Below are 25,624 nucleotides of genomic sequence, written 5' to 3' on the forward strand. Positions count from 1 at the left end.
CTTCCATGTGTTTGGGATAAGTGCCAGTTAAGTACAGAAGATTAAACCTGTTAGGAAGATGACAAGGATGTTGGCAGAATGATGAGGGCTGTCTAATATTCTGGTAAGTAGCAACTTAGACTATCTGAGGGCACTGCTAATGACAAATATTTTAGCATTCCTGGCTGCTTAATTAGTGAGAGTGAAAAGTGAAGCTAGTTTGAGAAATACTTTAGCATTCCTGGCTGCTTAATTAGTGAGAGTGAAAAGTGAAGCTAGTTTGAGTTGTGAACAATGAAGTCCTCAAGGAATGATCTTACTATTTGGATATTTTGACTGCAGAAAATCCAGCTTGAGTTAGGCAATTGAAGAGGTCAAAGTGGTTAAGATCCTGTAATCAGAATTTGGAGTGTTAGATTTGTGGATTGAACATGCTTGGTAGAGAAATTTTAACTCAAAGCAAATCAAATCAAAGACCCTCCCCATTTTGATCTGATTTGAGATTTTGCATTCTCTGACATGGCATATCATTTCTAAAGAATACCCTAGTCCTCTCCTTTCTTATAATGGAGTAGCTCCTTTGAATATAAGTGTCTCCGTTGCACAAATGGAAGAATGACGTTGCATCTTTTGATTGGAAAATAACTGAGTTTGAGTTTCATCATGGTGAGAATAATCTTTATATGAGCTTTTTTCAATTCAAGAGGAGTTAGCTGATCTCATACAGAGGTAGCAGGGTTTTCTCTGAGAAACTCAGGTTTCTCATCCCACATACAGGCAAATCAGCAGGAAAACACACATAATTTGCAACAATGTATACACACACACACACACACACACACCACTGGTGGGTAGTGGTGCTGTGTATTGATGATAGTAGTGTTGTGTAGTTAGAGGATGAAGTAAGGGAGATGGTGGAGTAGCATGCCCTCCCACAATGAGTCCTTAGAAGTGTCTTGTAATAATAATTAATTTAGCAAAGCATAACTGGAACATATCAAATCCATTATGACAATCTCAAGGCCAATAAATTAATTATTAATTTTAAAAAGGTCGATATATACATAATATAAAGATATACCCAAAAATCATATTTTGAAAGGAATGATCTGAACTTATTTTTATTACTGAGGGGCTTTGTTTTTTGTACTTAATACTACTATAGTTAGGTAGCAAACATAGTGAGATAAAATATAAGAAATTAAGGGGCAAGTATATGCATAAAAGATAAAATAAAGGCATACACATCAAAAAAATATAATTCATTGAAGAACCTAAAATTCTTTAGTTTACAGCCAGAAGGATCATGTGGGAACAGTTATGTAGGAACTGCATTGAACTTTGCTAAGTAATAAAGAAAGGAAAGGTGAAAGCCAATGATGAAGGTTTTGTTATCTTATATAAATTACATAGCATCTAATAGAATTTAACTGGTTGAAAGGAAGGGGTAGTTTAATTCAACTGCCATATGGATGAGACTATTTATGTCTATTAAAGTTGATTGCATATAAATCAGTTATCATTGTAAGAATTTCCAAGTATCAAATTTGTCTAGAAAATCTATTGTCTTTTCAATGTCTGGAATATCTCTGGATTACACAGCATGCACCACTCTTTCAATAGTAGGCTATTCTTTTTTTATTATCATGATGAATAACATTTTGCCTTGGTAATATTCTATAGCGGTAAAAATGTTGGAAGATAGAAATATTGCAAATGTTTGCATAGAGATGATCTAGGGAAACAAATTGTTAATCCATTGCAGGATCTTAGCAAGCACTTAGTTATTTATAACTAAAAAAGGTAGATATATACCTAATATAGAGATACACCCAGAAATCATATTTTTTAAGAAATGATCTGAACTTATTTTAATATTGATGGGCTTTGTTTTTTGTACTTAATACTCTAAGTAACTTGCTGCCACCAAGTTATGTGCTAGCTATTTGCTATCTGAGAACGATTGGATTTAGTTCTCAGAATTTTTACAAGAAATTTTGTACCATATTGTGCCCTTGAATCGAGGAAGGTTAGGCCTTCAGAACCCATTCATCATATTGAAGGATATTTGCATTATATATAAAAAGGGAAGGAGAGGGGAAGAATGAGAAAAAAAGACCAGAGTAGTTTTACTATGAATTCTTCAAACACTTTAGTTATATAGCCACTTGAGAAGCTGGAGATACCAAACTTTAGTATCAGGTCACAGTTCTGCAATGTAGTGATTATAATGATAGACTACCAAAAACTTAATTTTAAAAAAGCTTATTTATGCTCAGGAACATGTAGGGAAGGAAAGCACAGCCTATTTCCTAATATTCATCTACAATACTCATTCAATGAACATCAGCTGATAAACAATAGTTATGTTAGCCTATTGCTTTAACTACAAACAGAGGAGTCTGGAGCAGGTAAACAGAAGTGAACTAATCCTCATTATTAATCAACTCTGATATAAAGTGCTGCCAAAATTTCACAGTATATTCTATGAATTAATTTCACTCATATTTATGAAAATATCTCCATACATGAAATATTTGGTGACTAAATGGAGATCCAAACACTGTTATTATGCAATCTTCTTCTGTGGCCACCTAAGAATCATGCAAAAAAAAATATCCCAAGGATACCATATATACATAAGGGAAGGGGAAGGCAATTAATTACAGCAAAACTTAAATCTTTAAGGTAATTTTAACTGCAAGAATAATGTTTTTCTTAGAAAAAATTCTGAGAAGGGTTAAAACATCCAAAAATGCTTCTCAAGAATAAGAATGATCACCCCGAACTCTCAATGTGTGCCCTTGTCATAAAATTCATAACATTCAGAAAAACAAATGAATATTTGATTAGAATTCAACACACAACTTACTATCGCACAGGTAAAATTGACCCCCCCCCCGTTTGAATACAAAATCGCCTTTTTTGCAGTAAACGAAAAAGCACTATTTTTGGCATATACAGTTAATTTTCTGCTGCTTTTGTTATAATACACCAAAATCAATAAATATTAATACTGTTAATTTGTGCACTCCAATTTGTACGGGTAACCAGACTAATCGAAGTGATGCACTTTTGGCATTATCTTTTAAGAATGCATATATGATTATACATCATTATCCAGCGTATGGAGCTAACACAGATATACAAAGTAGGTGTTGAGCATTTAATTATTTAATTGCTAAAAGAGCTAAATTAATTAGAAATGTTTTTTTTTTTTTCGGGAAATGACATATCCGAACCAAAATCGAGTTAGGAGTAGTCGACAATGTTTGTTAGTTACTAGAATATTAATCTGCAGTTGAAAATATACTCACACCAGCTGCATCCCGTTCTTCCGCAGAATTCTCTCGTGTCTGGATTCCATAAGAATTGTTTAAATCCCTCTTTTTGGGGAAGTTTCTCCTGGGGCTTAAAGAACTCTCCCTGTTTCTCGGCCATCTTTGCGGCACGCAGACGATCGATCGCCACGCGAGTGACGCCAGCAGAATTCCCGGATAAAGCGTCCACTGAGTAGGTCCGGTTCGGTCGCCTTGCTTTTAACTGTTATACCTATACACTGCGGCAGACACGCCGTACCTGTTCGCACCGAAATCAAATGATGTTGAGGAATCATCTAGCTTATCATATACTTGCTTCAGGGTTTATTCGAATTGAAACTACTACTAATGAGACAATCACTGATATTTAATTCTTAATAGTCTTTTATTTAATAGCACAAAGTTTATATCAATGATGTAATGCTCATATTTGCAAAGATTTATGGTGCTTGGTTGTAAATATTTCTACAGTTGCTGTTCTAAAGCGTGTCACCTACGATTGGAGTTTGCTTTGGTTATGTATGAGTCATCGGGAAGATAAATTTCATATTTTAAAATAAATGTTAATTATTAATATTCTATTATAAGGTAAATAAGTGGCATATAAACAGTAAACTTTACATGGTGAATGATAAATAACATGAGTACATCATTTCGCTGATTTTTCCCCCCTCTAAATGTTTATGTGTAGCAAATTAACTTCGTATTCATACTATCACGATGTACTTATTTGTCCCTATTTCTTTTTCAATAATTTCATAGGACAATGAGCACATTCTATCGAGACTATTTACCCAATACGCAATTGAGATTCTATTAATGAGGAAGAAATCAAAGGTTTAAAGAGGCATATAAATTATTAAAAGGGTTTTATAGGATTGATACTGATAACCTTTTTAAGACCAGTGAAGGAAGAGAGAGAACGAGGGGTCATCCCTGGAGATTGTGTAAGAGTGTGGTTAACAAGGGTGTTAGGACTAGATTTTTTGCTTGGAGGGTTGTAAATGGGTGGAATGCGTTGCCAGAGGTGGTTGTGAATGCTTTATCTGTGAATGAGCTTGCAAAAATACTTAGAGAACATAAAATCAAAACCGTATTCACTCTTTTATCAAGATGAGATCATTACTCCGACATAACCAACTAAAATATCCATTACCGCACTTTAAAAAAAAAAAAAAAACAGATTATGGTGCGAATACAGAACGTCATACTGTGGACAGACAGAAAAATCTATTGAGCAAAGCATCAAAGAACTCATTAGAGATACCGAATAGCAAAGAAATGTGGCCTCAGCTTTGTCTTCACATGTACTCTTGTCAGCTGACCCATAAGGCACCTCGACAGTGAAACAAGTGTTATTGCATGAGTCTGAACTATTACACCGCTACTATAAGATAACTGAGAGAAGAATCTGTGAATCCTTAGAAATAACATGAAATCCGAAACACCTAAATATTAATCCTATTATCAACTGGTCGGAATACATCCTAGCCAAACACGTGAACGTAGTAAGCATGCGCAACGTGCTCAACAATGCAACGCATAACTGAAAAAATATTGTTTTTAAAAAATCATTGAATTCTTGTGTAGCTATATAGTGGTTATCACATTGCTAATCTTTTACTGTCTGTCTATTAGTTTTGGTTTTACATGCCGGCCTGGTTGGCCGAGTGGTTAGCGTCAGGGCCGCATTTACCATTAGGCGCAAAATGGGGCCTCACTCTCTGGGGGGGGCCTCATTTTAAAAATTTACTCCTCGCAAAGAACAATAAAAAAAACAGCGCAGTTATAGTTGCAAAATAAAATACTTATTTTTAAATATTAAATTCATCATATAAAAACTAGAGTTCGCTGAAAAATTTGTGAGGCTTCCTTCATGTATGTAAGCATACCATTTCTTTGCTGGACGTATATACACGTCCAGCAAACATTGGTAATATTCTGTCCACCTGCTGAAAAAACATGGATAAGAAGTGCAGTTTGACCATCATGTCCATAACGCTGAAAAGAACACTTAACTACATTACCTGGAGTACGTAGTAGCTACGTTCTGTGGCCTACAGCAAGAAACGCAGTTGCTTTCCCTTTGCTCGGTAACCGGAATCTAAGTTATATCAGACTAAATACCTATGAGTTATATTCATTTTGCTGCTTGTTTTTATCGTATAATTATAGTTTTTAATGCCAGCGTAAAATAAGAAATCCTTTCATACTTTCTTCTCTTCATATTGTATCACTTTGAAGATCAATGTCACTATCAATTTTTTTGCTAATTATTTTAATCGCCAATACATTTTCAAATTCTCCAAGAACTTGATTGAAGATAATTATTTTTGTCAAACAATTATTTTATAAATTCATGAAAATCCGTATCTAAATATGAATACAGCCTCCATCTGTTCCAAATTAAGTTTCCTATTTTATTCATAATCTTAGTTCGAAGGTTAGTTATCATACGCAAATCTTGAATCATATCATGTAATGCATAATTTTTATAACGTAATCTGTAGGTTTTTGCATTTCAACTTTCTTGGTTTCCCCCTGATTAGGGGGAAACTCACTACAAATCAAAATAAACGGAAGTTATGATGTCAACTGTTATGTACATATTTTCGGCTAATTTCGATATTATGCGGCAGTTTTGAAGTAGTGATATATTCCCTACAGTTTATCTTTTGAAACATGTGTAGGTGCATGCATCAAAATGAAATTTTATTTCCAAAATTTTCATAACAGAATTAATTCGCCTTTAATGGCTAACCCCCCTCCCAAAATTATCACCACACACACACACACACACACAAATACTGCTATGTATTTGTGTGTGTAATTGTACTGTTGCAGTTTTAAGCAAAAGACAAAGGCGTGGAATCTCTGATAAAATACCATTGGATATAAATTAAAAAGACTCACAATCGGAAACCCCTGAGTAACGCAGTTTAAAACCATTTGTTGTTCATAAAAAAAGTAATAAAAAATAAAAAATCGTTCCTAAAATTGAAATGTGCGACCCATATAATCTTATTTTGCAAGGAAAAGAAGCAAAATGTCATATTTATTTCAATGAATGTTACTTAAAAAATATAAATATTTGACATAATATTTCCAATGCAAACAAAGATTTTGATTATAATAAATTTAGTTTAATCCTTTATCCAAGTGTGAGCAAACAAAGTTTGCGCCTGAAAGTATCTTCAGGACTGGATTAAGGTGGTACACACCAGGGCAACTCGTTGCAAAGGTGGAGCAAGCTACCAACACTCCTATCTCAGTATCTCCTATATAATGCAAAACACATCTCCTTGCGGATATGTCTAATGTTATGCATTAAGGGAAGTGCCACTAACCAGACTAGTTTCGACCTTTATTGAGGTCTCTTCAGTGGGAGCCAGGCCCAAGTGGAGATATCAGGCATCAGGCAGAAGCATTAGCAGGTCATCTCTACCTATAGGAATTGCCAATTGGTGTGCCACCCTTTTTTAATAATTTACTCTGGATTTATAGAAAGATGTTGAAAGTTTATTTTTCACTTGGTTAGAGTATAATAAATTTAGTTTAATCCTTTATCCAAGTGTGAGCAAACAAAGTTTGCGCCTGAAAGTATCTTCAGGACTGGGTTAAGGTGGTACACACCAGGGCAACTCGTTGCAAAGATTTTGATTATTTATTTTAGCACATGTGAAATTCGTTTTTATTTGGGAAGAAACAACACAATAAGTAAATTGTACATCAAAAAAGGGTTAATTCAAGAAATACAGTGCACATATAACTACAATAATCCGTTAACGGCAGGGAGGGGGGGGTAATTGCATTTTAACAGATAGAATGCTGATGAAGTTTCATCAGCATTCTGACTTTTTATTAGGTCAAAGAGATTTTGAGTATTTGCGAACAGATATATTCAACATAACTTAGCCACTTTTGTTGTAAAAAGTGCCGCATTTGAAGAAATATTAGGCATAATAATAAAATAGTAAAATTCATAATGCTTCTGAATAACTTGATAATTTTGAAAATACCAAAACAAGATGAGACACATCTGTAGAAACTATTATTATTATTATTATTATTATTATTATTATTATTATTATTATTATTATAGTCTTTTAATTATGAACTCTATAAAGATATACTTAATAATTTGTATTTTTGTGTTTTTAAATAAATAAACTAGTTTCATTTTGTCACAGATGGCTTTCGCTGGACTACCTGGACTTTTAGACTATTGTTCTTATCAATATTGTAAAAACTTGATTGTAGCTTAAATATTCCAAGTTACATCGATTTTTTACTTAGGTCAAGTCTATTGTAAGAATATTGTAAGTCTATTGTAAGAAAATTGTAAAAAATAACCTTGTTTGTCTCTGTATATTTTGTATTAGATATTTTTGTAAATAGCCCTTTGGAAATTAACTGTATATACTTCTTTAATAAGAATATGTTAGAGTGTTAAAAACAAAGGCAATGCTTTTCAGGGAGCTGTATGTAATAGATCTACATGGCAGCATTAGAAAATGTGTTTATTAAATTTTGTGTGTATGAGAAAGGCTTACAAGCTCTGTACGTAAACACCTCCATAGTCAGTCAGAAAGGTTCAAACAACTTTCCGATGGTCGGCAACTTACAATCAAAAGAAGGCACAGAAGAGAACAAAGAGCAGGCCGAACTTGAAACTTAAGATGAAAGAATCATGCCGAATTCATTGGGGTTACAAACTTCGTGTGAGGTCTCAGAGAAGGCATAATAAAAGGGGACAGAGCCAAGCATATAGGCTTCCCGGATCCAGAAGTCGCTATAGAGAGAGAGAGGGGGGGCTTCCCGTTTTCAGACATTGCCAGAGAGGAGCTTCCCGGTTCCAGTCTTAAGAAAAAACTTCGAGTTGCCAAAAGGAGATGTTCCAATCTCCGGAGAAAAGCTTCCAGGCCAGAGAGGAATCCCGGTTGACAGTTGGCGGCAATTCGAGTTAGTGGAGGTGGCAGAAAAAGGAAGTCGTCCAGGCATTTTTAGCAAGCCCAAGCAGAGGAGAAAAGGCGAGACAAATTACCCGAAGCGCCTTCGCTCGAAAGTTTTTCTGTTTGCCATGGGAGAATAACTTTATGCCTGAGCTCTATATGAATACCGTAGGGCGCAGTTCACAGTCCGCTGTTTTCCCGATGAGATATTTCTGAAGCCAGATTTCCTGAAGGAAGCTCAAGATCTGAGATGAGAGAATTGCCTTAGAACTTTTTGTGCAAGACCTTTGACTGAATGTGTGATACAGAGCTTTTGTAAGTTATATACCTTTGTACAATTCCTCTTATAATGTGTTTTAGTTTGACAATTAAGATTTAGATTAACAGTAACAAGAAGTGTCATTAAGATATACTATTGGAATATTTGAAGTTGATATACAGTCTGTAAAAGTATCTTAGAGAGTTAGCTAACCTCTTTGCAAAGTATACTAGAAGTTTAATAAGTGGAAATTGTAAACAGAGTAAATAAGTTTTTGAGTTAAAGAAAGTTTTTGCGATCATTTTGAAACAAGTTCCACAGACAACAGAGGTTTTTTTGTGTGCTGCTGCTATTTGTATTAATTAGTTGGGTAAGAGCAGTTTCTATATCACATAAATAGAGCATTTGAATTTCAAGTTTATTATTATTAATAAATTAAATTGATTTTTCAGTTCATTTTTTGGGCATTAAGATTCAAGTCATTTTAGGGAAAAATGTCAAGTAAAAAAGCGGAACATAGCAAGTTATCGTTACTATTTATTGCCTCTACATTTTAACTAAAGCTGGAATTATTATGCTTAATTTTAAGTTGCAGTAATTATTATTACTGCAACTTAAAAAAAATTAAAGCTGGAGTTAAATAAATCTTGTTATATATAAATGTCGTAATTCCACAAACATGATGATTTTTGCTATAATTTTTATTACCGTTAAATTCAAAATATTTATTTTTAGTGAGAATATCTGAACATGACAGTTCAAGAAGTTCCAATTTTTACCTTGATTAGCAAGTTTAATTTGATTGAATTTAAATTCTTGAAAATAAAAAAAATTCATTGCTAAGAAATAGTTTTGCTGCTGTAAATGCAGAAGCGAATTTATTAACAGATGAGACAAAATTTAAAAATGAAAAGGCAAGAGTTGGAACCTGTGTAGCTCAGTGGATGTGGCGTTTGCACACCACGGCGCTTGGCCGCACGAAGGAAGACTTGGTTTCGAGTCTAGTCGGCGACTAGAGGAAATTTTTCTAAGCCTTTTTTTGACCGGTTCCCGAGTTAGTCGATCTCTGGCACGGGCAAGCGGGTTTTTCCTCCCGTAAACTCAAGAAAATCGACTGTAGAACCCACATTATTTCAGACGTTAAATATATTGTGTTAGGGTTAGAGATGGCGGCACATTTGAGCCGTCTCTCTTCACTGTGTACCGCTTAATTAGTGATAGCCTTGGGCCATCTATCTCTGATTGGTACCAGTGGAGATTGAACTGCCCACTCAGTCTCCAAATTTAGATAGGGCTAAATGGCCTCGCTTATTCCCCGTATACGGGAATAAAAAGGCATTAGCTGATTTTCTTTTTGAAAGGCAAGAGTTAAAAAACGGAAAAAAAATGAGTGATAAAGTTTCACAATCTAACAATGAAATTATATTACATGGGAAAGAAAATTTCCCATGTAATATTTTGGAAATAAATTTCCAAAATATTACACGGAAATTAATTTTGGAAATTAATGAAAGAACAAAAAGCTATTTCGACATATTAGATATGTTTGACATTTTTTTGAAGAAAGATATAGATCAAGATAAGTACAAGACTAGTATTGATAAAATTTTACAAACTTATGGGACTGATATTGATCCAGAAAAATTTACTGATGAAGTTAAGCAATTTTTTAATAATGATAAAGGAAGAAAATTCTTCAATTAAAAATATGTACAAATTTATAAACGATGGGTTAAGGTCTACTTTTCCAAACGTACAAACAATTTTAAAAATATTTTTGACGATGCCTATTCCAAATGCACGTGCTGAACGCTCATTTTCAGTGTTGAAAAGAATAAAAAATTATTTAAGAAGCAACTTGCACCAAAATAAAAACAAGTGACATGTCATTATTATGCATTGAATCAGATGTAATGGATTCGATCAATTATGATGACATTATACATATATTTGCTAAAACCAAAGCCAAAAAAGAAGCTTTTTATTTATTAATTTTTTTATTTAAATTTGAACTGATTTATTTTTATACGTTTTTAAAATGCAAATATATGTATACCAATGTTGTATTATGTTATTAAAATGAGTTATTATGGAAATGTTGACTTTTATTTTCAATACACTAAAAAAATGTCTATTTTTGAGGGCCTCATAATGATGTTGCGCCTCAGGTCTCCAAAAGTATAAATGCGGTCCTGGTTAGCATATCCGCTCTCTAGCCTACACACTGCGGGTTCGAATCTCGCGTGGGCATGGATGTTTGTGATTTTCTGTGAAAATACTAGTGGTGGTTGTGTGCAGTAGATAGCGTTGGTGCAGTTGCAGTTCGTTCTATTTGGTGGATTGAGTGGTGGAGAGGGAGCTGTAGAGTAGGTGCCCTCGATGAGTCTTTGGAGTCCCTGGAGGTGAAGACTTCTTCCACTTAAATTACGTTTAATTATTTGGCAATGAGAATCCATTGTCAAGTGGCAAAGACGTTGACAGATCTATGGAATGCTTCCCATAAAAAGTAGGAAAAGAGGGTCAAAACAGATATAAACAAGTTACTAAGTGGGTTTTATAGGATTACATAGACTGTTCAAAGCATAGCAGGAAAGGAGAAAATAAGTATTCTCTCTTCTGTCATCAAGACAGGTTGAGTCCCACATGAATAAGAGCCTTCCACCATTCTCTTTCCAAAGTAAGCTCTTTCATATGCCAACAGGTTTGAAAGTCCAATGCAGCTCTAAGGGCTTTATGCCATATTGATCTTGGTCTTCCCTTGGGTCTTGCATCCACCATAGTGCCCTCAAATACCAGGCAAGGAAGTCTGTCCTGATCCATTTGCACAGTGTGACCAAACCAGCAGAGTTGATGATTTTTAACTCATTTAAGAATGGTTGACTTAGGGATATTCAAATCTTGCAGCACTTGTGCATTAGTCTTATGTTCTGTCCAATCAGTTCTGCTTATCTGCTTATTTTCCTGAAATATTTTATTACAAAAGTTGATATTTCCTCTCTGTTTGTTTTTCTAAGGTCCAAGTTTCTACCCTATAGAGAGCTGTTGGTAGTATTATACTTTTGTATAATTTTATTTTTAAAGTTGTAGAAATTTTATTGTTTTTCCAAATTTTATTGTTTATTCATCATTGACCATACAACAGAGAATGTGTTTTATTGTTATTATGCCATTTAAATTTGAAGTCAAATATAATCCTAGGTAATTAAAACTGTTAACTTGTTCTACGGTTTCCTAATTAAGTGTTATCTGTATATTTCTAGGGATCTTCCAATTTTCATTACATATATTTTATTTGAATTTATAATCATATAATTTATTATTATTATTATTATTCCTAATACCTCCAAGGAGTCCGAAGACTCATCGCATTGAGACAGTTGTAGGAGGACACCTACAACTGTCTCAACCACTATATCGAACCTCTACTACGAATCATCTCCATCAACGCCATCTACCGCCCACCTCCACCACCACCACAACTAGTATTTTTTGTCTGTAAATTGCGTGTGTTCTAAAGAACCGATTTGTCTGTAGGTTTCTTGTAGTTTTGCAAGCTGGTATTGGAGATTCGATTTATCATCTGTTATAATTAACGTCATCGGCATATACGATATGTGTAATTGGTCTTCCATTGACTTTTACTCCTTTTGTTGAGGATAATGTTTCGTTAATGAGTTCTTGGGTGAAAATGTTAAAAAGGCATGGGAAGAGTGGGTATCCATTCATAACTACTTGTTTGATTTCAAGTATTTTAATTGTGGTATTTTTATATTGAACTACTGCACATATATTCTCTAGAAGTTTGAAAGAAATCTTAGTATTTCAAAGTGTATGTTTTTCTTTGTTAATATTCGAATAAGTTTTCCTCTGTTGACAGAATGAAATTCTTGTTTAAAATCCACAAAAGAGCAGCATATGTCTCTCCTCTTGTCCCATATGACTTCAGCCAGCCTATGAAGAGTAAAGATGTGATCAATTGTTGACCTGTTTTTCTTCTATTAGCTGTTTGTAAATGCTATTTAAGGAAAATCAGTTAATGCCTTTTATTCCCTTATTGGGAGTAGACAAAGCCTTTTGATTCTATGTAGCTTTTTTGGAGACTCAGTGGTGGTTCAGTCTCCACTGGTAGCTAATCAGAGATAGCTACCAGTGGAGACTGAACCCCAGTCTACCACTTATTATAAGCGGCAGCCAATGAAGAGACTGGCAAATAGGTGCTACTATCTGTTGGTACCTAACCCTCACAAAATATGTTATATTCTGTTAGTATTAAGTGAGTTCTATGGTCTATTTTCTTGAGTTTACGAGACGGAAAAAGCTGAGTTTCTGAAGAAAATACCTACTTGCCCATGCCAGAGATCGACTAACTAGGGAATGGTTGACAGGCTTAGAAGTTCTTTCAGCTGGTAACTTGACTTGCCCTTAAATCAGGTGGTCTAGCATAGAGGATGTTAATGTCACTTTCATTGAGCTAGGCGATTCTATATTTTCAAAGATTTTGCAAAAAATAGCAAGAAGAATAATTGGTCTATGATTGTTACATTTCTGAACATCACTTTTTAAGCAAGATTGTGCCTCTTTTCATTTGGGATAGTTCTAGTGAATAGAATATTGTTGGAAAGTTTGGTTAGTTGTTTAATTAGAATTTTCTGGGTATTTCATCAATTCCAGATGCTTTTGATTATTTCGTTTGATTAAGTGAAAGTATTACTTCTTCCTCTAGAATTATGGGTGCCATAATATTTCTCACTGGCAGCGGCATGTATATTTAAATGAAAGCTTTTATCTTTAAAGATATTTTACCAGTGACAAGTGAGAAGTAACCGTACCATATGTATTCCATTTCTTTAATATTTCCAGGTACCTTGTCTTGAGAATCTTTCATGGTGAGAGGTGAAGGAATGTAGTCTTTGGTAATCTTTAACTGTAGAGTATAGAAATTTGACGTCGTGGCGTAAATAGGCTTCTGTACACTGGCCTGCTTTATCATTCAGTCAATCTATTTTTTGCATTTCATTTCAGCACATCCTGTCTAGCTGGTTTTGAAGGCGTCTGTAATATATTCTATTTTGGTTATTATATATATTTTATTCAGATATTCTTTAGCCTGTCTTTTGTGCTCCCATAATCTCGTTTTCGCAAGTGTTGTTATCCAGTGATTATTCGATCTTTTTTCTTTTTTTTTGTGTGTGTGTGTGTGTGAAATTTTAATCGGATCTCGGCAGATACAAGTTCATGATTTGTATCCAGTTCAGCACTACGAAGAGTTTTATCATTTAAAATAGAGGATTACGGTTTTGCAAATTAGGAAGTAATCTATGCAATTGTTATGCAAACCATTTGCAATTGTTAGTATTTGAGACCTGTAGGCAAGTCTCAAATACACACTGTGTCTATGAGGAAACATAATGTTTGCAACTATGAGGTTATTTTCACTACAGAAATCAAGCAGACACTCTTCTCTCATTTCTTGTCTATTACAAATTTGTCCATTACATCATGCATATCCTCTGAATATTGTCCAAGTTTGGCATTAAAATCACCCATAATTATTAACAGATATTTTTTTTGTTTGTTGTCAATGTCCTCTCGTCATTGTTGATAGAAATCAATATATTCTTCTGGATGTGCAGAATCAGGCGCATATATTTGTATTATTTTAATAAAAGTTTTTCTTTCTTTTGCTTGTAGTCTAATGACTATAGTTCTGAATAAGATGGGTTTAACTTCTACAATACAGTGGAAAAGTGATCTATGAACTATGACAGCTACCTCATTCTCCGTGTGCCAAATCATTCCTACCAGAGTAATATAATATTAGAATGTTTCAGATTTATATGACCTTGTCCACTATGTTTCTGAAAGACCCATGGCATTCCATTTAAATCTATTCAGCTCTGTCTCCATCAAATACATCTTTATAGGTTTGTACAATGTCTGAATGTTTACAGTAAATATGTCGTGAATAGACATCGCTAACCACATAACTAATTTTTCACCTTATCTCTGCGGCATAAGATTCGGCGCGCCGGCTTCCCTGTATGCAGTAGCATTATGGTTGGAAGCAGTTGAATTTGCCATTCCTCTGATACATTTGCCTACTTAAGTAAGGACCTGGGAGAGAAAGCAGACTCCCACTGCAGGGAAGAAAGTTCAGTAAAACAGGAAATATACTCTAATAGCAGTGGGAGAGGACGGGATGATTAAGATAAAAGGGTGCCTGTGAACTTTCGATTCGATTGAATAGTGCTTGCCTATCAGAAGGACTTATAGGTGTAATTCTAGTTGCCAATACAGGAATTTTTTCTGAGCCTTTTTCTTCTGTTTCCCGAGTTTGTCAATCTCTAGCGCAGGCGAATAATGAACCGTAGAACTAACGCTATTTCAGACAATATATTCTAGTTTGGTTTAGGAATATGAAATGAGGTAACTGCCTATCGTACTCTCACTTTAATTTCGAAGTCGTTTGTAATCCTGCAATCATTTACCTTTCACGACGACTAAGAATAGACTGGTACCTTTCAATTTTCAAAAGTTAGGCAAAAAGCGTTTTGTCTAACCACTATTCCATTTAGGGATAAGTGGTAGTGAATTAATTTAAATAAATTTTTGATAAATATGTTGAATAAGAAGGGCCCCAAAACTGAATCCTGCAAACCTCTGCTCATAATTACCAATCCCTTGATTCCTTAACCTCTCACATATACTCTCACTCTGAATAGTTCTACTACTTGTCACCTACCTTTTAAACCAATTACTTATCTTCAAATTACCAATACTTAAAAGATGTGTCTTAGTTATTAAGAGCCTGTGTAGCTCAATGGAAGTGGTGTTTGCACTCCTCAGCGCTAAACCGCCAGAAGATAGACTTAAGTTTAAACTTAGGTCGCCGACTAGAGAAACTTTTTCTAAGCATTTTTTCGACCGATTCCCATGTTAGTCGATCTCTGGCACGGGCAAGCGGGCTTTTTCTCCCTGAAATTCGGGTTTTTCGTAAACTCAAGAAAATCGGCCTTAGCATCTACACTATTTCAGACATTACAAATATTGTGTTATAGTCAGGGACCATGAGATAGTGAGACTTGCTGAGCTGTCTCTTCACTGTGGGCTGCTTAAATTAATGATAACCTTAGGTTATCATTTTAAGGTTCATTCTGCACTGGTAGCCAATCACAGATAGCTGTGATTGGCTACCAGTGGAGAATGAACTGCCCACTGAGTCTCCAAAATTTAGATAGGGCTACAACGGCCTCGCCTATTCTACCATACGAGAATAAAAGCCATTAGCTGATTTTTTTTATCTTAGTTAGCTGATTCATATGTGCAACATCAAAAACCTTGACAGTATTGAGCATATGAACTAGTGACCTCTTTGTTTTTTAAAAATGTCAAGATTGACCGACCTTTAACAAAACCATGCTGCACATTGCCACAATTTCTATCAAGATTGTATTGGATACAATACTAATTTATCATTAGTTCTATTAGATCATCAAGAACTCAAAATTAATTGGCCTATAAATATTTTATGAAATGTGTCCTTGTAAATCCTTGCAATTTCTAAATTCATGGGTATGATTCCGAATCATACTATTCCTAACCCTAACTAGTATATATTATCTAAAATACGTGAATTCTACGGTTATCGACAAATTTCTGTTCTGTTCTATTCTATTTCGTCTTATCACTCCTAGACAACTATAATAACTCAGATTTTGCTTTACAATCCTTAGTGATTTGGTTAGTAACTTTTGTTATACTTATGAACTGCTTTTCCAGATCTATATTCTTCCCAAAGTTTTTTCTTGTGGCAGATTTTTTTGAGAATGATTAATCTTACCAACTCTAGTTTTTGATTAACTGCCAGAGTAAAATATTCGATTGTAAAGAATCGCCTTAAAGCTTATCATTTACTATTAATGTTCATTCCATCTCCTAATGTATGTTTACTAAATCTCTTTCCATATCCTTAGAATTTATTTTCTTAAAATTCGTTTTGCTGCTTGGTTATACCTTCACCCTTTCATTTCAATTCCTGTATGAGGGTTTTCTTCATACATGGATGACCAGTATTCGGAATGTGTTTTTGTCGTGTGTATTCTAGTATTGTCGAAGGCAATTTGTCCCAAACTATTGATGATGTTAACTGCTTGCTGAATAGTGATGTTCCATATTTGGGAACCACACACTTTCCTCCACGATTGAGTGGCCTAGGGATCGTCCGAATTTTTAGAGACGGCTTTACTTATTCATAAGGCTGAAACCGGTCTGGGTAGTGACCTCCCTCCATAATGTAATAACAGCATACATTTCCTAGGAAATGTGTTTTTACATTATGGAAAATACCTAAGAATGGCGATCTGAATTTTCCCCACCTTTGCAACGAGTCGTCCGGTATTGTACTACGTACTAGGGTCACTTGCATTAGCTCACGCTAAGTGATCGCCGATACTTTATAGTTTACTATATTCGGCAAGAAACTCTCTGATTCCAATCTTTGAGTTTCTTATTCGGTTTAAAAACTATGTGGGATTTAATATCCCCTTAATTTAAGTAATGTTTTCATTACCGAAATGAAGCTTATTAGCTCTTTATACTTAAGTAACTTTAAATCAAAATTACTAATTCAAGTTATTTAACTTACTATTTATGTACTTCCACTAATTCCTCTAAAATTAGCAAAGATGAGTCTTCAGACTCCTTGGAGGTGTCAGGAATAATAATAATAATAATAATAATAATAATTTCAGAATTGTAATAGGAAACTTTGATGCTAGAATTGGTATACAACAATCAGATGAAAGCTCACTTGGAAATTTTAGATGTGGCAAGAGAGAGAGATGAAAGAGAAGCAAAATTAATAGAATAATTTGCAGAAAAAGAAAACCTGTGCATCATGAATTCTTTTTTCAAGAAAAAAACACATAGGAAGTGGACATGGAAAAGTACAAATGGCAAAACTAGTGAAATTGACTTTATCCTCAGTAATAAGAAAAATATCTTTCAAGACTGCTCTGTTATAAACACCTTCAACATTGGATACCATGTTATGGTTCGCAGTAAGATTCAAATAAACTGCCAAAAAAAAAAAAAATCAAAGCAGAACATAGATGTACACAAACTCAATATTAAAAAAGATATATTCAAACATGAACTGAACAATAGATCTAAAAATCTTATTATAGATGACAATGCTGATCAATCAGAAAGTAATGACGTTATTACCCAAAACCTTTTACAATGCTCGCTTGAAATAGCTGGTACCATCTATCTATATGTTCACTGCGCATCCACAGATGCTGTATGGTCGCTAAGATGCTCGGTGATGTGCCATACCAGGCCTAGCCATATAGTCCTGTTGTATGCTTTTCTGGCGGCTTCAACTCTCTGAAGATCAGTCTCTCCACATATACACACACCATCCATCCATCTCATTGATGGTCTAACCCTTCCTCTTTTTCCAGGAACTTTGCCTTTTATTACTGTTCTGAGAAGTCCTCCTTCCATCCTTTCAATGCGTCCAAAACATTTTAACTTACTTCTGTCAATATCCTTAAGGAGCCTTAAAGTTCTACTGATGTTTTCTAACACCCATTTCATTTGTATGCCTTTCAGTATGGCATCCTCAACAGCCTTCTGTAATACCACATCTCAAAAGCAGCTATTCTTTTCTTCTCTGACTTCTTTACGTTCCAAGTCACATCCATAAGTCGCTGTTGGAAAAAGATCTTCATCCAAAGTCCTTAACTTTGTTCCAATGAAGACAAATCCATCCTTCCAGATTTTAGACTGGTCTCTGAAATATATTGTTTTAGCCATTCCTAATCTTCTTCTGGCGTCTACTGAACAACAATTCTTTACATTAATAATGTATCCCAGATACTCACACTTGCTGATTTCCTCAATTCTTTCTTTATTAAAGTACACTTGTTTCTCACGAGCTTCCCTGTCTGTATTTCCTTTGAGAACTATAATCTTTGTCTTGCTATGATTGAGTTGAAGTCTTCTGTAATTGCTGATCTTGTTAACTTTATCAAGAATTTGTCCTAGTTCTTTCTTGTAATTACAGAGGAGAATAGTATCATCAATTTTCCTCAGATTATTGATCAATCTACCACCTAACCTAATTCCTGTCAAAATTTCTGAAGAAACAAAACAGCTGATGAAGCGAAGAAATGAAACAATCAAATAAAATTGAATACACTGAATTGTGCAAAACGATTCAGAAAACGTATCACAGAAGAATTAAGAAAATTCACTTGTAAATTAATACAACAAATAATTGAAAACAACTGTATTTTCAAAAAAGCCAAACAGCAATTGATGAACAGCAAGAAACAGATGGTTGCAGTCAAACTACAAGACGGGACCATCACCAGAGATAGATATGCTATAGCAAAAAGAGTTGAAGAATTTTACTCAATATTATATCAGAACGATGAATTAAATGAAGACGAAGACAACTACCACACAGCTGAAATACCACAGATTCTACCAGAAGTTATGTGGAGCATCCAAAGCTTGCAAAATGGAAAAGCCAAGTGAGGATGGAGTTATAGCTGAACTTCTAAAAACAGGTGGAGAAATTATCTACAAACTCTTAGCAAAACTATTTACCTTATGTCTGAAGGAAAATTATGTACCAAGAACATGGAAGAAGGCTACCCTAATTCTGCTTCATGAAAAAGGTGAGGTAGAAGACTTGGTGAACTACCGACTCATCAGTCTAATATCAGTGGTGTACAAAGTTTTTTCCAAAAGTCTTAGCTCATAGGCTTTGTACGACTCTGGACCTAGCACAACCAAAAGAACAGGCAGGTTTTCGCAGTGGATTTAGTACAATGGACCATATTCAAGTTGTACAACAGATTATTGAACGGTGTAATGAATATCAGTTACCATTATGTCTTTGTTTTATGGATTATGAGAAAGCCTTTGATATAGTAAAAAGTTGTGCAATACTTAAGCATTACGAAACCAGCAAGTGGAGGAGCCATACGTCAGAACCATCAAATTAGCATACACCAATGCCACAGCAGCAATTCATTTCAATGGAAACATCTCTAATGTGAAAATACAGAGAGGTATTAAACAGGGTAACACAATATCTCCAAAATTATTCACAGTGTGCCTAGAAGAAACATTTAAACTTCTTGATTGGGAAAGGAAAGGTCTGAATATAAATGGAAGATTACGCTTTGCAGATGACATAGTTATCTTTACTTCAACTGCGCATGAATTACAGACTCGTATCCAAGAACGCCAAATTGCTAGCCTAAAGAGCCTGAAACAGCTGGCCTAAAGAAAGTTGTCTACTTGTATTCTTATCACCTGAGAGTTTACGAATTTTCAGTAGAACCGAAGTCAATTACTGATGGTGATGATTCAAGGTCGAGGCCGCCTGCCCACCATTGCCTTAAAGTTAGGAATTAAACAGTTGCACTTATTTCATAGAAAAGTGAAAAGACTCCAGAGGATTTTTTTTTAAATGCATAAGTAAGCAGATAGGTAGATAAATAAACAAAAAGAGTGGCAAGGGCCAGCATGCCGCTGTTTTTATTTCTTCTCGTTCTGATCTAGCAGGAGAGGAAAAGAACCTTAATAATATAGTAATAATAATAATAATGTTATATAACTGTGTTAATGACGGGAATGGGCTTTGTCATAGAAATGTTGACGAGGAGAGAACGATTTCGAGTTTGTGTTCGTCCGGTTCGGACCCATCAAACGTGTATAAGGCACTAGAGAAGAACAGAAATCTGTAAGTTGTCCAACTGTGTCATGCAGACTGCAGACAGAGTATACAAAAGAACATGCAGGTAGATTATTATGTCTACGCGGATGCTAGAAGTATCAGAAACAATGGGGGGGGGGGGGTAGAGTTTGTTGCCTGGTTGATATGTTGGGACCTCAGAATGTAGGCATTAGTGAGACCTGGCTATCAGAATCAGGCATACTAACTGGTATCGGGTGTAATGCGTATATTATTTTTAGGAAGGATGGAGAAGATATGAGAGGAGGGGCATGCTGCTAATATATCGGATGACTTGAATCCACTTAGAGTTGAGACCTATGATTGTAGTACTACAACTAATGGTATTTCGTGTGGCAGTGAGTTTGAAGCCATCTGGTGTGAGGTGGAATCTAACAAGATCAATTACATAGTGGGGTGTTGTTACAGTCTTGGTGGATCGGTTACTAGTGATGAAGTATGCATCACCAAATAGACAAGACGAGCACAAAAAGTGTAATCATAATGGGAGACTTTAATTATCCAAATATTGATTGGGTAGCAATAGAATATCATGAGAAGAATGAAAATGCATTTATTGAGCTGTTGTGGGACAACTTCCTCAAGGAACTCGAGGTCAAAGAGTGTTAGATTTGATTATAGTGTCAGAGAGCATTTCAGAATTCCGAAGGAAATGCAAGTTATCTACGGGAATTGAAAAAAATAAATAAATAAATAAAAATAAATTATATATATATATATATATATATATATATAATATATATATATATATATATATATAAAATTTGATTTAAACATAAAAATTAAGTATTTTAACATTTTTATTATTTATTTATTCCAAACTGTGTGATAACTAACATAAAGAATTTCAAATCGCTGATTCGGCATATGATGCTATGCTGAGTCAGCCATCAGGAGAAAGCTGACTAAATTCCATTCGGACAAGACCAACAAGAGCCTGATTGACCAAATGGAGTGTCTTTGCTTTACATCCTACATACTATGAGTTCGAATCTCGTGAATGTTTTAATCAACATGATTTTCATCTCCTGGGAAAACTCTACTCTAGTTAAGTTATGCAAGAACAGAGTTCCCAATTTATCTTACTATTTGACCACCCACAGCACTATATTTGCTCAAGATTTTAAACCTATCGTGGTGAGATTGCTCTAAAAAGTTTTCTTTCTAGTTTCATGCAACTGGTAAAAAGTGCTTTCTAAAGTGAATGTTGCGACATATTTGCCTGTCACCTAAATTTTTTAAAAAATTTAGGTGACAGGCAAAGTACCAGTAAAGAGAAACAAATTTTTGTTTTTCTTTACTAGTACTTGATTTGGTTTTAATTACATGCCGAACTGAACAAACCCGACTTTCCTTTACGTACTGTTAATGATAATTTTACTAGTCCAAATGTACAAGGATGTTACTTGTTAAACAAGTAAAAGATGTGAATATTATTCTCAATGAGTAGGGAACGGCTTCAACAGCTGCTAACGTTTAATAGCTAGACGCAATTAAATTCCTAATATTCAGATAATGTTAACATAAGTCTTATAGAGTTATATCTTAATATTATTCAAATATTAAGTATTTAATTGCGTCTTGTTGTCAGATATCTGACCGATGACGCTTCAAAACGATGGAAGGGTTACTAGCCTGACTCCTCCTTAATATATATATTATCACCTCTCTCTCTCTCTCTCTCTCTCTCTCCCCTCCTATTTTTGTATGGCTTTTATTATATATATATATATATATATATATATATATATATAGTGTACATTTTCTCTGCAAATTGCCAGGGACGTTTTAAGTGCAGCCACTGGAAGCCTCCATCTTACATAAAAATTCAATAATTATGTAAAATTTAATTAAATTTTTGTAATATGAGAATAGTAATCACAACAAATGTGTAATGAAGCGTTCGAAGTATTATTACATCTCAATCTGCCAAAGCTCCGTTCCCTTATGCCTATGGTAAAGCAAGCGTACACCAAACCTAATAAATGCATCATCACAGACGGGAGATTTTCTATACGAATTTTTATGAGTACAAGTAAGAAAAGGAAATGAGTGCAGATAATAATCATAATAATAATAACATGTCGTAATCGCATCCTTGTCTAGTGACATCATTTATTTATCACAACAATTCAACCCACATCTGTTTTTTGGCATATCCCAGAAACACTTTCGTTTCGACAATTTGTTTAAAAAAATATCTCAAATGCACAAATTCATTAAATTTCATCTGGCCATTGCGTATTTATATCATTTCCAATACTTTCTCAATAAATGCATGAGATCAGTGGCAAAGTTTTAAAGTTTGAAAATTTTCCTAAAATCTTTTCCTAATTAATTTTTTTTTTTTTTTCATTTATGTTGTGTCGTGTCTTCTGTTTCTATACTACTTATGAATTAGCGATCATTGCAGATGCTCAGTCATTGGTCGTATGCGATGCGTTGTGTGTATTCTCAAATCGTGTACTCAACTCGCCCTCCCCTCCCCCCCCCCCCCAAGATTAAATCCCGAGTGCGGTACTGCATGAGATTCAGGGCACACTGAATCCCAAGTTTATTATATTAATACAATTAATTAGAATTGTTGAATTATATTTTATTACATGTTTTTCTCATTTGTTCGGGAGCCTCCATAGTTCCATGGTTATCGAAGATGCTTTGCGTTGGAAATACCCTGGTTCAAATCCTGTCTAGGATTGAAAGAACTGTTATAAGGACTTTTGAGGTGAATGTGAACTAACTTGTCTAGGTGATAGTTAGATTCTTAAATCTCCTAGAAGCTCGGGTGTTTTTTATCCAGAAAGAACAGGCAAACTAATCCGAAGAACCCGTATGTTGAGGCTTAAGTGCTGTGAAGAATTCATGTTGGTGGTTTAATGGAATATTATCAGCACTGAAAAAGGATTAAAACTGATTTTAATGCTTCCAATATTTCGTCTCAGTCACAGAGATATCTTCAGGGATTACAGAAAACTTTTTGTAGCAACACACACACAAATACAATACAACAGTGAGTGAAACTAAAGTCCTATCTAGGTGGTGCGCCCTCTATGGGCGTTTGCAGGTGCACACCACCTAGATAGGACTTTAGTTTCACTCACTGTTGTATTGTATTTGTGTGTATTGTTACAAAACGTTTTTTGTAATCCCTGAAGATGTCTCCGTGACTGATACGAAATATTGGAAGCATTAAAATTACTTTTAATCCTTTCTCAGCACTGATAATATTCCATTAAACCTCCAACATGAGTAGTCAAAAGAACACACGCAATTAACAGACATAACACATAGTCGGTCATCGTTTCAAATAGCTCAACTTAACCCAAAGTGTTCTCACAACATCTATTCAGTTTGTTAATTAAGGAAATCTGATACTAAGAATGACTCGGCTATAGTATCTCTTCAGAATGAATGAATATTAATCACTCTTCCCAACTTTACCTCATGACAAACAACTGTATATTATCTTGATCAAACCATCCACAGGTAATGCTCAATATTCGTCATTTATTTTATGCTGTTTCTTAGTCCTCCCCCTTAACAATTAATGCATATGTATGTATGTTCGTAAAATAATGTATATATATATAAAGTAAAAAAAAATTTTTTTTTTTTTAATATGAAGAAAGAACTTCGACTACCGGCTTTATCTAAAAACTATGTGATGTACAAAAGCTGACAGAACAAGTTCGCGCATATTTTTGGATGTCTTTTTGTTGTTTCTAAATTTAGTAGCCGTTTTGTTATTCATATTTTTAAGAGAAAGAAAACGACATAGGGAAAGAGAGCTTGAAAAATATTTAGTTAATGTCAGTAGAATGTAGAACGATCGTTGAAGGTCTGAGTAACCAAAAAGGGGTATATATTTCTTTTGCGTGATTTCATTAGACCGAGATAAGATTTGTATGATGCTGATAATATTTTTCATCCAGCACAAAAGTTCGATTTCTATGTATGCTTTCACGGGAAAAAAAAAAAAAAAGCTTAAATGAATAATAGTGGTTCTTGTATGCTTTTTTTTTTCCTTTACAGAAAAGTTTTATTATCATGAATAATCCTAATTTATCCGAATCAGTCTTCGCCGATATTATTTATTAAATGTATAAGGGAAAAGAAAATATATCTTCAAAACTTATCTTGGATAAACAGACGAGCAATGAAGTATGATTGAATTCTCGAAGTGCACAAAGCAAAATTATATGATTGATCTCAACTTTAAAAATTAGATTAAAAAAAAAAACATATGTACTCCAAGTTTTAACTTAACATAACCACCTGAAATTTCGGGGATAAAATGATTTTGAACAGGCCAAAAAATATCGAGGAATAAAACCAAAATAATAAAGGTAAAGATTCAAATGTTAAAAAAAGGGAAACACATTTAAAAAAAAAACGTGTGTGCGTGTGTGTGCGTGCGCGTGCGTGCAGGCAAAACTTGTTTGGGTTAAGTTGGGGTAGCTCACGGGACAAGAATTTTATTTTATTTTTTTTTTTTTCCCTCCGGTTGGTAATTTCAAGATGAACATTGTGGATCTAGAAGTTTAGTATCTTTTTAAATTAAAAATATTATATTGCATTTTAATATTAAAATTAATATTACGTATCACATTCAATATTAAATCATTGAATTAAATGTGGAACGGTACCTGTTTGTTTCAATCAATATCTTTATCGACACCCATGCCGAGGATAAAGAAAAATCGGCGAATCAGGTTTCCAGTACTGCTTTCTATGTCAAGTCAATGACAGATCCAGAACAAGGGAGGGATAGAATAGGAACTCCTCTACCAAGAAATCAGAGCTAAAAGAATGGTAATTCTGCGTTAAAAAAGCAAAAACTAAGCTTGAATATTTATATATTCGTATATTATTTTGTTTGGAATCAAAATTTTTTTAAAAAATGAAATAAATGCTATTATTGAAAAGGTGAAGTTAATTTGTAGAATAAAATATCCTAAAAGTATTTATTTTGCATCGAAAACTATTAAAAGAAGACTAATAAAGGCTAAAAATGAAAAAGCTGGCCTGGTTGGCCGAGTGGTTAGTGTATCCGCTCTTCAGCCAAAAGGCTGCGGGTTCGAATCCCGCCGTTGGCATCGATGTTTGTGATTGTCTGTGAAAGCACTAGTGGTGGTAGTCAGCGGTAGATGGCGTTGGTGTTAGATGATGAAGGTTGTTGGAGTAGTGAGACAAAGAGTCGTAGAGTTGATTCCCTCCCTTGATTAGTCTTTGGACTCCCTGGAGGTGTGGTATTATAATAATAAATAATATCGTTATTTTTCGAAACTTATATACATAACTTTCAAATATGACCTATCGTATTATTCAGAGATTTGCTGCT

The 25,624-nt window shown here is 34.4% G+C and overlaps 1 protein-coding gene across 1 annotated transcript in view; it reads right to left on the reverse strand.

Moving 5' to 3' along the window:
• Window positions 1-3,603, reverse strand: part of LOC150100808 (sodium/potassium-transporting ATPase subunit beta-2-like) — a 100,964-nt gene extending 97,361 nt beyond the window's left edge. Inside the window, exon 1 of the mRNA XM_090401475.1 lies at window positions 3,297-3,603. Coding sequence (XP_090257601.1) covers window positions 3,297-3,420 — 124 coding nt within the window. The 5' untranslated portion in view covers window positions 3,421-3,603. The remainder of the gene's footprint in view (window positions 1-3,296) is intronic.
• Window positions 3,604-25,624: the final 22,021 nt, after the last annotated feature.

Source organism: Typopeltis vanoorti, chromosome 12 (assembly GCF_054136105.1).
Source record: "Typopeltis vanoorti isolate ZY-2024b chromosome 12, IOZ_Tvanoo_1.0, whole genome shotgun sequence".
NCBI lineage: Eukaryota > Metazoa > Arthropoda > Arachnida > Uropygi > Thelyphonidae > Typopeltis > Typopeltis vanoorti.